General features: G+C 32.4%; 1 protein-coding gene across 3 annotated transcripts; it reads left to right on the top strand.

Moving 5' to 3' along the window:
• The first annotated feature begins 839 nt into the window (after positions 1-839).
• On the top strand, positions 840-12,283 carry LOC132046713 (MADS-box transcription factor 23-like). Of its 3 annotated transcripts, none has more exons than XM_059437436.1 (9): positions 840-969; positions 1,084-1,295; positions 8,772-8,850; positions 10,552-10,613; positions 10,950-11,049; positions 11,132-11,173; positions 11,294-11,377; positions 11,463-11,617; positions 11,986-12,283. In XM_059437436.1, the coding sequence occupies exons 2-8, from the start codon at positions 1,114-1,116 to the stop codon at positions 11,613-11,615; spliced, it is 702 nt and encodes a 233-aa protein (XP_059293419.1). In that variant the 5' UTR covers positions 840-969; positions 1,084-1,113; the 3' UTR covers positions 11,616-11,617; positions 11,986-12,283. The 3 variants fall into 3 exon arrangements, with proteins under 3 accessions (XP_059293419.1, XP_059293422.1, XP_059293421.1); XM_059437439.1 differs by having other exon boundaries at positions 11,294-11,335; XM_059437438.1 differs by having other exon boundaries at positions 10,561-10,613.
• The last annotated feature ends 374 nt before the right edge of the window (positions 12,284-12,657 follow it).

The following is a 12,657-nucleotide window of genomic DNA, read 5'->3' on the forward strand; positions in this document are numbered from 1 at the left end:
TCCCAAGTAATTGCACGGTTTTCCTTCAAATGGATTGGTCTTTAATTTTTGCTCTTCAAATGAGCCTTTCTTTAATATTTATCCTTCAAAATCAAACTTATGCCTATAGGGACATAATATGGCGTGAGCATAGCTTGTGGATATATGCTCTTATAGGCATAAGTTCGATTTGAAGGGCAAAAATTAAAGACCAACTCATTTGAAGGGCAAAACTTAAAGACACCACAAAATAGGGAATAGAAGTGCTAATGACCCGTCCCCTATAGGATACAATGGCCCGACAATGCCGTATGACTCAAAAGCTCTGGACTAATTGCGAGCTCCACCAATAAGAACACTTTCCTTCAACAAAATACATAATATTTTATTCAGTATTAGAATTTAAATTATATCAATAATGTAAAAATTTCTTTACATGAGCATAAGGTGAAAAATTCTTTAAACCGACAAATAGTCAAAAGTGTCTGATTTAACTTTTTGACAGTAAGGTGAAAGATGTCCGTAGGAGCAAGGCCACGTGAAAATTCTTGAAACTAGCCAAAGGCCCAAACAGGCTGTTTATGTCCAAAAGTCCAGATGAGAGTCAGACTGAATTGAAGTTTTTTTTTTTTTTTTCCTCCTTTTACAAAAACTAAAAGCTTTTTCTTTACGGATGGTTTAAGGTTACTATAATGGGAAATGATTTTTCCCCTTTTAGAATTATTAAGGAAAGTTTTGGATTCCCCACGCGTCAGTGAATTATACGGTGACGGCGCCATTAAAAAGTAGTACCCCTTCCCTACTTCAAAATATTTAATAAAAACAGAAAAATAAAGTGTGAAAAAAACACATTTCCAAACCCAAAAGCGGGTTTTAAAATTCTCTCATTCGCTTATAAAAGGCTGCTTCCCGATTTTGATGTTACTCACACTTCTCTTACAAAAGACTTTGATTTGATTTAATTAATTTCCGAAGCTCTCAACAACCCAAGTAAGTTATCTTTCCTTTTTTCCTCTTTTACATTATTAGTCTAAAGATCTAATACATATTGTAATCTCTTTATTCGTTATTTGATTTTCTTCCTTTTTTCTGATCTATAATTAGAGTTAACAAAACCCTAGAATAAGGAGCAAGATGGGAAGGGGAAAGATAGTGATTCGAAGAATCGATAACTCAACTAGCAGGCAAGTTACTTTCTCCAAAAGAAGGAATGGATTGCTGAAAAAAGCTAAGGAACTTGCGATTCTATGCGATGCTGAAGTTGGATTGATTATTTTCTCCAGTACTGGGAAGCTCTATGAGTTTTCTAATACCAGGTATATTAATGTAATGTTGCAAGTTTCTAATTAATACTACCTCGTTTTCTTGTTGTTTGATTTTTTTTATTTTTTATTTTTTTTTTTTTTTTTTTTTTTTGTGTGTGTTGATGCTATATACTTTTGAGTTTTGATGATAAGTCAAATTAATTTGAAAGTTTTAGGAAATGTGGGTCTGTTTCTTTGCTTGGTTATATATACTCTATTATCTACTTCGCTATATAATATTTCTAACCAGATACAGTTTGCTCAGCTTATCTTATTTTCAGATAGATCATAAAACAAATTAAAATAACAATGAAGTAACTATTGCGTAAGAATGTTTAACATATACAGCTTCCATTGCATCAAAGACTGGAGAGTATTAATATGCAGATTTCTCCTTCCTTTTTGCTACTTTGCTTTAAGTAATTATTGCTTTTGATTAAGATCATGAGCTAATTTGTTCTAAAAAATGACACCTTAGCTTCTATAGTCATCCCATGAAATTTGGAATTCTCTTTAAGTTTTAACCGTCATAGACATACTGGAACTCTTAGAGACATGATCTTATGTAATTAATACTAATTTGCTAAGCATAAATACTAGTAGATACGTATGCTGACTAATAAATTGAATGGTGGTGATTTATATTTCTCCTTCAAGCCTTTTAATTAGGATACTGTTGCAAAGAAATACCGTCCTGCTTCTTACTTATTTTTCCCTTGTAAGGGCTGGCTCTATTAAAAAGAAAGGAGTTTATAAATGTTCTATGAACTGATTCTTTACACTGTCAAATTAATTAAGTTGATCTATAACATTAGGTAATTCTTCAAATAAAACATGAAATGGTTACCTAAAAACCAGATGGTTCGTAATTGATGAGGCTCTCCGAACTAAAGTAATAAAGTTAGAGCAAAACGAATGCATCATATATACTACTGCCCCTATTATATAGTGTTGCTGTACAAAAGCAAATATAAAATAGGATTTAAGTTATGCATAAATTGCTTAGTTTTTTTTTTTTTTTTTTTTTTTAATCTATCTCCTCGCAATTCGAATTTCCGTGGTCTATTAATGTTAATATATCACTTAAATTCTGAACTTCATAATACAAACAAAGCGTGATTAATTATTAGCTAACCATTTAGAGCCATTTTAGTTTGGACTATGTAACTGATTCAGATATTAAATAACTTAATTATACATTACTGGCTTTTATTAGAGAAGTGTGTGTTATTTGAAAGATATTTTTGCACTTGCTATGTACCAAAAATTGATGGACTCATATAACTGCAAAAAGTGATTTAACTAAGTGAACCAAGCTGAACATATCTTTCATATTTCAGAAGAACCTAAAATCTCTGAAGCTAAGTGGTCTTAATCTATTAATCTTTTACATAAATCAATCAACTACAGTCTACATATCAATATGTATATTAGTTACTGTCGTTGTTTTTCTTGTCTTTTGGTTGTTTTCATTCTTTTTATCCTCTAGTGAGGACCGAGAGAAGAAATTATAAACATCGTTTCCATGAAAGTCTCACATGCATGCAGAGACAAAGTTGATGGTAGCATTAATTGTAAGGTGCATATAAGGCTGAATAAAAAACATTTAATGCGCTAGTAGAAGTAGGCAGTCAAAGGTGTTTTATTTTTATTTTTTTAGATCAAGCTATTATGGTGGTGTTAGACATCGACTCCTGCATTTATAGATTATAAATTATAAAAGAGTATATGGAGGACATTAACCTTAGTCTTCGAAATAAATTGAAAATGAGCCAGCTCATTCTTATGCAAAGATATGGAAAGGGTACTATCAAGGAATGGATAAGAATTCACAGGTGCTTGAGCTATGAGAATAGAAACATTTCTGTTAGAAAGCGTTTTCCCTATAACAGGACTTACGTGGTGCAAATTCTAATTAATTGCGGCTTGAAAGCTAATACTAGATACCGGGTGAAAAATGTTAAAGAACAAAAAAGGTAAAGGCTGAGACTTGAGATGAGGGGACTCCTCCTTTACATGATGGTCAATGTGTTAAAATTTTTGGGGAGGAGGAGCACTCTAAATTTCTCAAAACTCAAAGAAGATATGTGAGGAAATGATTCTTCTTTATTTCACTCAATTTGACTTACATAAAATATTATAGCGCCTAGATCATATTTATAGAAATTCTTCTAACATATATCTATTCTAGTACAAGTACCTTCATTTAATACGACAAAACTTTTCCTCTTCTCCAATTCATGAACAAAACAATACATTCATCATTATATTAATTTTCTACAACATATTAATTTCCTAAACGTGACCTAAGTAAATTATTGTATTTGTGATGAACCTAGTTTATCTTTTCAGAACTCCCCTTTAAACTAGATTCTTCACTAGAAGAGATATTCTGGAAGACATCAATCTTTCGCAAATTGCTAAAGTCATCCACAACTTGGTTTGTGATTTCAAAAACTCGAGCTCGACTTTTTTTCGTAGATCTTCCTCTATTTTATCCATGTCCATAACTTCCTTGATGCAAGCCATACTTTTCAACTTTGCCTTTAATAAAGCCAAAGCTTGTAAAGCTGGTTTAACTAATTCTTGTTCGGCTTTTTTAACATCTCTTCATAGACTTGTGAAGATCTTGCAAGTTCATTTATGGTCATGATTTCCAAGCCCTGTACTCTTCAATTGAAACAATAATATAATTAAATGTTAAATTTACATGTACTAGCAAATTTAATTTGCAACAACCCCTCCATCTTTCAAGTTTTCCCTAGTTATCTACTCATCATTACTATCTTTTCTCAGAATAAAAACCTTCTCAAACAACTTCTCATCAATTCTTTGATAGATGCATGTAGATTTTCTTATTCATCATTTTAAAGGTAGCGACATCATCCGCTACCTCTTGACTCAAAATTCATCGTCATGCAAAACTTCATAAGCAACTGCTTTATCAAGATTGATGCCCTTGTTAGGTTCTTTGCCTACAAAAAATCCTTCAGACGTTGTTTTAAATTTTGATGTTGGTAGTTCACCTACCAAAACAATTTCATCAATCTGGTGCTTCTCTACTCCAGCATTCTCATAGCTATAATAATTATTTCGCTCATATTCACTTCGTTCGGAAGATGCATTAGTTCAAGTCTTAAAAACATATGATTCTTCACTGGTCTCTGTAGATTTTGGCTCTGATTCCAAATGTTGAACAATTTGGAGAGCAGACCACTTTAAATCTCTCAAATCCTCTCGATGACAAATAAGGAAATGATTTTTCTTTATTTTACTCATTTTGACTTATCTAAAATGTTATAGTGTTTAGCTATTTATAGGAATTCTTCTAACGTGTATCTATTCTTGTGCCTTAATTGTATACTACTAAACTAGTTAATGTACCCGCACTTCGCAGTCAACATCTGTACTGATAAATTCGATCTTTTTATAAACTTAATCGAGCTAAAAATAATCATAATACGAAAAGTGAAACCAAATATATAATGTAAGACTAATTCATAAAGAAAATCAAAACACAATCATTCTAATGTCAATATTTGTATTTTTCTTTTTTTGTTTAATTCTAATTTCAAGTTACATTTCTCTTACTTGATCATGGTTAAGTAATGTATTCTCATTTCATTAAATTACTTAATTATAATAAGTTACTAATATGATTTGATATAAAAACCCGTAATATTTATTAGAAGAGTGAAAATTATTCTCTTTGTTCGAGTACTAATCAAAATAAAATCTCTATTTCTTCTTCATCTCAATGTCTCCTGTCAAAACTTGTTGAGAATCATCCTTAATACACTTTACCTAGTTTAAATCCTCACCTTTTTTTTTTCGCAGTCATGCTAGTTTAAACATTTCTTTCTTCCCTTCTCGCTTTTGAGCTTTGGATACAAGTAATTTAGTCCTTAAATATGATAATTAGTCATCGGTTTTGTTAGCAATAATGTTCTGGTTAGATATATTTTAATTCATTGGTAAGCTCTAGTAATGAAAACCTTTGTTTCTCCTTTTTTCGTATTTTCTTCTTTCTGGAAATCAACACCGTATATCATAGTTTTACTCGACGTTCTCCTTTCGGATCTTGTTTCTGTATTGGTGGACTAGCATATAGTACATGACAATAGGTTGTACATTTTGTTGTCTGTAATGTAGAATTATAGAACTATATAAAATGGTCCTATATATGCTAGATTATGGAAACTTAAAATAGAGGGAAGAATTTAAACAAAAGAAACTGTAAGAGAAATGTTTACCTCGGGCCCTCGTAGACTTGCCAAACAAACACTCATACGACCTTAAAGAGGGATAAATAGAAATCAAGAGAAGAAAAGCAAGAAAAACTTCTAAAGAAGAAGATTGAATAAAAACTTACTTCGGAGACAAACGCTTAAACCACGACCAATCGTGACGGCAACGACAATTAGATTGCTTTTTTTAAAAAAAAACTAATGCTACTAAAAGTTGTGTCGAATTTGTTTACAGTAAAAGTTTTAACTGTTCGGGAAAAGAATGCATGACAAACAAATTAGCAACAATAATGAAAAAAATTAAAAAATAAGGATAAATGCATAAACAACACATTGATAAACAGGAAAAAGGAAAAATATGAAAATTGAAAGGGAAGAAAACAGGAGAAAGAGAGGACCACAATAAGTGAAAAAAGAATGGGAAACCACCAAAGGATGTGATGCAGTAGATGGGGCTACTTCTTTAACCAGAGGTCTCGCGTTTGGGTTCTGGGTATGGAAATATACTTGTTAGCGAGCGCTTCCCTAGAAATGGGTTTTACCCGGCGCAAATCCGGATATAGTCTGGCTCAATACCGGACCGGGTGGGAAATCAAAAAGCAAAAGAAAAAAGAATGGGGAAGGATATCATGCTAAGATTTGGTTGAAGAAAGTACAAAGGAGAGAGAGCAGCCCCTTGGATTACAGCCCCTGGGGAGTGTTGTGATGGACTTGTGGCAACAACTCAACACGTCTTTGATTTTGATTCTCAATCTTCCAAAATATCGGAAAATAAAAAATCTCGAGAGGAAATTGACAGCACGCTGTTCTTTGTTCAGTCCCGCCACTCTTGTTTTTTTTTTTTGAAAATTTACCAGAGTGGTTTTGTTCCTCTTTTTACACCCTTTCACATAACCAAGAACATAAAATAATGGCACAAAAATGAAAGGACTTTGACTTGGGAATGAAAAAGAGGAGGGCAAGGAGCCGCATGTAAGGAAATTACCATAAGAAGTGGCGTTTCGGTTGGAAGTGACGGTGGAATTAATGTGGGGAGTAGGGGTGTATATGGACCGGGTTGGTTTGGATTTTTTCAATACCAAACCAAACTAATTGCATCGGATTTTTAAATTTGTAAACCACACCAAACCAACAAAAGTCTGGTTTTTAAACCACGGGTTTTTTTCGGGTTTTTTGGTTTAAGTCTCCATACAAAACATATAACTTATACTTCAAATATTTCTTTAATCCTAGTAAGATACGACTATCCAAAATGTGATATATTTTAAGAAATAACACAAAATGTGAGATGAGAAATGACATTGTACTAAAATATTCAACAAAAAAAAGTAATGAAATGACATAAAATAAAATGATCATAATCTATATGTACTAAGCCATGCTATAATAATTATAAGACATATAAAAAATGATCAAAATCTAAAAGTACTAAGTCATGCTAAATTAAGTACGGCTAATGAGTAGTAATTACATGAATAAATATTAAAGAAAAAATAAATTTAAGATATGTATTTTCACCGTCTAAATCAATATAAAACTAAAGATTACATATCCAACATTATTGTCATTCCTAGTGTTAGAATATAATTTCTTTTGGTAGCATTAGTATTGATTTGATTTTTGTTGGGTTTTATTTGATTTACTAATATCTGTAAAATTTATTGGACCATTCAAAATTCTAATTCTAAACTTGAAATAATATGTCAAAAGACAAAAAATTATGAAAGAGTAAGAAATATTTACAAATTACATTATAAATAAATATTTTTATGTATAAAATATATTTGAAATTCTATACATATAATATCGGGTTGGTTTGATTCGGTTTGACTTTTTTTAGTTAAACCAAACCAATAGTGGTCGGGTTTTTCTTTTTAAAACCAAACCAAGTCAAACCAAACCACTAGTCGGGTTTTTTTCTCGGTTTGGTTCGGATTATCGATTTGGTGCAATTTGTCGGTTTCTTTTGTCCACCCCTAGTGGGGAGACACCTTTTCATTTTTATTAATTATTAACTGAATTAACTAAATTCAAAAATGGAGAAAAAAGCAAAATTCTTAGAAAATAAATAAATACTAATGCTGGCCTAAGAGAATGCCACCTCACTGGGCCTATGTCCTGCAATTATATAGATATATATAAATTTTTCCTCCTTAATTTCTAGTTCATGGACAAAACAATGCATGCATCCTTATATTGAATCATGCATCCTAAAACATGAGCTGAGTAAATTCTTAATATAATTGTGATGAACCTAGTTTATTTTTTCAACACAATGTTAGTGTTCCTAAATACTCCCTCCGGTTATAATAAGTGTCTACTGAGCCTTTTTATTTTGGTTCAAAATAAGTGATCACTTACATAATCAAGAAGGAGTTAACGTTATTTTTCCAGATTGCCTTCATTAAGTGCTAAGTAACCAGATCCTAATGTGTCAAGTTAATAGCATTATGCAAATGGTAATTAAGGCTTGTTTAGTCAAAGCACATACTTATCTTTTTTTGGAGTTAGTATTTTCTTAAGGGGTGTGCTAATAACTAAGTGGAGACTTATTTTGAACCGGAGGGAGTAGTTACTTACTAAATCATAGAACTATCCATAGTGAAAAATGAAGTGCCTGTTTCTCGGCCTAGTTCTGAATGATGGAGTACCATTTGCATCTATCTTCAAGAAGGCTCTAACTTGATTAGGCAAAGTTAAATCTTCCATGAAGAGAGATTTCTTGCTGAGTTCCTTTCTCCCAAATTAGCAAGAAAATTTGCAAAAATGTTTACTTCACTTTAACAGTGCGGAAAAATAAAGTTCCTTAATTTGGTTCTTCAATTGTTTGATCTTCATGAATACCAGTAATGATATCCATAGGATTAACCAGACTCTATGGTTAAATTTTGAGAGCCATTGTTGAATCACCAGTGAAGCCCCATAAGATCAATAGCATTGGCCTCAGCTAATTAAATTATTACTGCAATTGCCAAAACATGCTGCATATGCCATGACAAATGATTCTTCTTGCTGAATTCCTGGGTATTAAAAAGGTACTGATTAATGATTATTGCTTTTAACATATCTGAGTATGACAAATATTCCGGCTTCTTCAATATTGCATTATTTTACAATCCTCATGTATGATTTAAACACTTTATAGTCGCCCAACTTTTAACTGCCACAGCCATTTTAATTATGTATAGCCAATACATACATAACATTAATCAAATGATTGGTTTTATTTTCCATATACCAGCATGAGATCAGTTATTGAACGATACAATAAAACAAAAGACGAACCTCAACAACTGCACAATCCGGTGTCCGAACTGAAGGTAAAATATCAGTCAAAAAACCTTTGTCTTCTACAACTTTTCAAGCTACTTATAAATTATCGGTTCATATTCATTACTACTATTTATTTCTCCTATCCATGCGGTAGTATCAGTGAATGTAAGTGCTAGAAATGTTGCAGATTGGTTTTGTGAGTTCAACTGAATTTTCCGCTTGAACTTGCATACATGTACTCTATATATAATAAGGTCACACTCATTCTGAACCCACGGAATCTATCTTTGGATTCACCCAAAAGAATCTCTAGACTATTGAAACTCTAGAGATCCTTTGCTCTATAGCAGATATAGTCATGCCTGTAAACTTCGTGAAACATTGCTGGGACTTGATACCTGGAAAATTAGATGGACATTATCTTGAGAGGAAGGATGAAAACTTTGTGATGCAAATAGTAGCTGATTGTGCATTAGCAAACTCCTAACTTGACCTTCATATTCCAAAACTTGGACGATTAAGAGGAACGAACTATTTTTTAATGGAATTATACCAGAGAAAGTGGCAGATACATCTTTCATTGTGAAGATTATTCTGCCATCAAGTGAACATCTTTGTAAGATGTACCAATGTAGCTGCTTAAGCATATTATTATAGGTTTCCACTTTATGGGGGGACTCTTTTTTGGTCAGATATCTTGTTCAAGACTTGAGGGGAAATTTCCCGAGGATGTACATTTCGTTGGCTACCTTTAGCATCTAGGATAACAACAGATGTTAGGAGGATCTTTTGAATCAACTAGCATTGAGAATTACATCAGTAACTCAACTCATTCTCTTGTTAAGTGAGTTAAAACAACAACAATAGAAACCAAAAAACTCCCATTCCCACCAAATAGGCTAGGAAATTAGAAGAACATTACTTTGAACAAATAACCTTCGGTACTGGTGAATAAGTCTCAAAGAATTAGATTAACTAAAAAATGTTGTATGAGAAATAGTATAGAAATGCTCAATTGCTAAAGCTCTCTACACTTTGGCAAAAAAAGAAAATCTGGAAGCTTAATGAAAAATGTAGGAGGAATAAAATTAATGTAATGTCAGAAGTTATGAGACATAATAGGATATGTTTAGAGATCAGCCAAGGAAATGTTGTGCCTTTATGTCAGGACTATTGAAAAAAGAGCTCTGATATGGAAACCTATACATGTATAGCAGCAACAAATCTCTGTTAAATCACTTGATGTTTCACATAATTCCATTGAGAAGTAGTTCGTTTGTCTTGGCCGAACAGTATGCCTGGAATATGAAGTAATGAATATAGAGCCCCTCATGGCCTCATTATTTTGACCTTTTCTGATCATATTGGTATTAAAAAGATAAAAACATAGTACAACATGTGCTATTTCTACTTCCTATACTGTTTTAATTATTTTACAGGCACAGTCCCGATATTTAAGCTTTCTAAGATCATTTCTTCAGCTCAACAAGGTAACTGAAACTGAGAGGTAACAAGGAAAAAAAAATGGTAGTTTTCATGATTACTACTTTATCTTCATATAGTTTCTTAAACAAAATGACAAATAGACAACTATACATAGTTGTAGCATTTCTTTGTAATTTCAGAAGTTTAAAGGCCAGGTTCGCACATGAATATTGGTATGAGTTATAGTTAAAAATCTGTATATAGTACACATGTTGAAATTTTACCTCCACATAGTCTGAGTATGTGCACTTTACTGGCTATAGTTGTGGCAGAGAGAAGCAGAGATTTTGCGGCAACAATTACAGGAGCTGCAAGAAAATCATCGGTATTGTTTACTCTTGGCAAGATATACATGCTTTTACGTTAAAATACTGGCACATTACAACATGAAAACTGCTTAGGAACTAATAAACACATCATGATTCAAGACAGTTGCATCTTAGTTTTGGTTTGTTGAACAAAAATACTTAACATATAAAGACTAAAAGAAAAAATAATCAAACACATATGTTAAGAAATTTTCATGAATTTATGGACTCATGGAAATTTGGATGTTAACGAGTCATCTTAACAAATTGCATTGTATCTAGAAGTTTGAAATTAGTACCTATACTGACGAGTACTACTCAATAGGCAATTTTCTCACCATCTGATAGAACAGGCAATTAATGGGAGAGGAGCTCTGTGGTTTGGGTGTAAAAGATCTGACAAATCTGGAGAATCAACTGGAAATGAGCTTAAAGGGCATCCGTATGAAAAAGGTCAGCAATCAACCTGATACTATTTAATTAATACTATTGGAACTGAAAATTACCTGGAACTAAACATTTTCTGGCTTTATAGGAGCAAATATTAAAGGATGAAATTCAAGATCTAACTCGAAAGGTATGTGCGAAAAAGTAGCAGTTTTCATCATGTGATCATATTAGTTAGTAGTAAGAAAATTGAAACAGGGAATTCATTGATCTGAAAGCTCTTGAGCATATTCCTTTTGAATTTATACAGGGGAGCATGATACATCAAGAAAATTTGGAACTCTACAAGAAGGTAAATCTCATTCGACAAGAAAATGCAGAATTGTATAAAAAGGTAGTAGTACTTGATTATAAGTAAGAGTTTCCTGGCACATAAAAGTGAAAGCTAATAGCGCAAAAAGATAACCTTATTCTTTCAGGCTTATGGTACAAGGAATGCTAATCCAGTGAATGGAAACACAATTAATCCATATCGCTTTACGGTGAGTAGAGAAGTTCATGCCCCCATCCATCTGCAGCTAAGCCAGCCTGAGCCACAAAATTTTGAGATGCAAGCAGGAACATCCGATTGAAGGTACGTAAATCATCTTCTTTGCTTACAATATAATTCAAACCTGTGTAAACAATTACTTGTGTGCATCTCTAGTAGCAACCAAAGTATAAGTTTATATTTTGGTCACTGACAGAACAATAAAATTTTCACACCATCACTTTAAGCTAACCTGCAAAACAATTCATTTCCAAAACCAGCCTAATAAGCTAACCAGGAAGATAAAGTAATGACCTGCTATAAAAATTTAAATGGCTCTGATAGTGTAAGAATATACAACTTAAATCGATGAATGCACTATAGTCAACAAAAAAAAAAAAATGTATACTAGCATGGTTACAAACCATTTTCAATCCTACAAGAGAATTCCTGATATTTTCACTCTTTTACAGGTAGATGTCAATGGTGGCAGTAAAGATCAATGACTAACAACCTGAACTGCAGAGCAGCAGAACAGGAATTAAAGACGAAAAAGAAGGATTGAAGTGTTTCTATGATATATAATTAGTGTGGAGTTGCAAAGGCATCTCATAAAGTGTTGTATTATCTTATTGATAATGGTAGCTTTATTTTATCTATATGTAATTCAAACATTTGGTGTTGCACATAAAGAGAGCACAGGCATCATGAGTTCATGACCAACCAATTTGTCTGAGAAATGTTTACCAAATCTGGTGATATATGTTTCCATTTTTGAGTTAAACATTGCTAACACACAGTTATCTGGAACAGAACTTGGAGACAGAAAGACATTAAATTGAGCATACTAATGAAAAGATATAATCACCGTGCTCATTGCTCACATAGCTCCTTTGGAAACTGAAGTTTTTTCTTCTTTTTTTTCACAGTAACCGCCCTAGACAATAATAACCTTCTGTGGATTAACCCCAGATTCTTCCTAGAAGAAACACTACAACATTATGCACATACAGCGATGAATTTAAAAATCGCTGATCGTACCTAACAATTGCCACAAAAACGAAAATTCCATGGCCATTTACGATTTCATAAAATTTCTTAGCCACAAAAATTTATAGTGTTGTTCTTCATACACATAAGTATGC

The sequence above is a fragment of the Lycium ferocissimum genome, chromosome 2 (assembly GCF_029784015.1).
Source record: "Lycium ferocissimum isolate CSIRO_LF1 chromosome 2, AGI_CSIRO_Lferr_CH_V1, whole genome shotgun sequence".
Taxonomy (NCBI): domain Eukaryota; kingdom Viridiplantae; phylum Streptophyta; class Magnoliopsida; order Solanales; family Solanaceae; genus Lycium; species Lycium ferocissimum.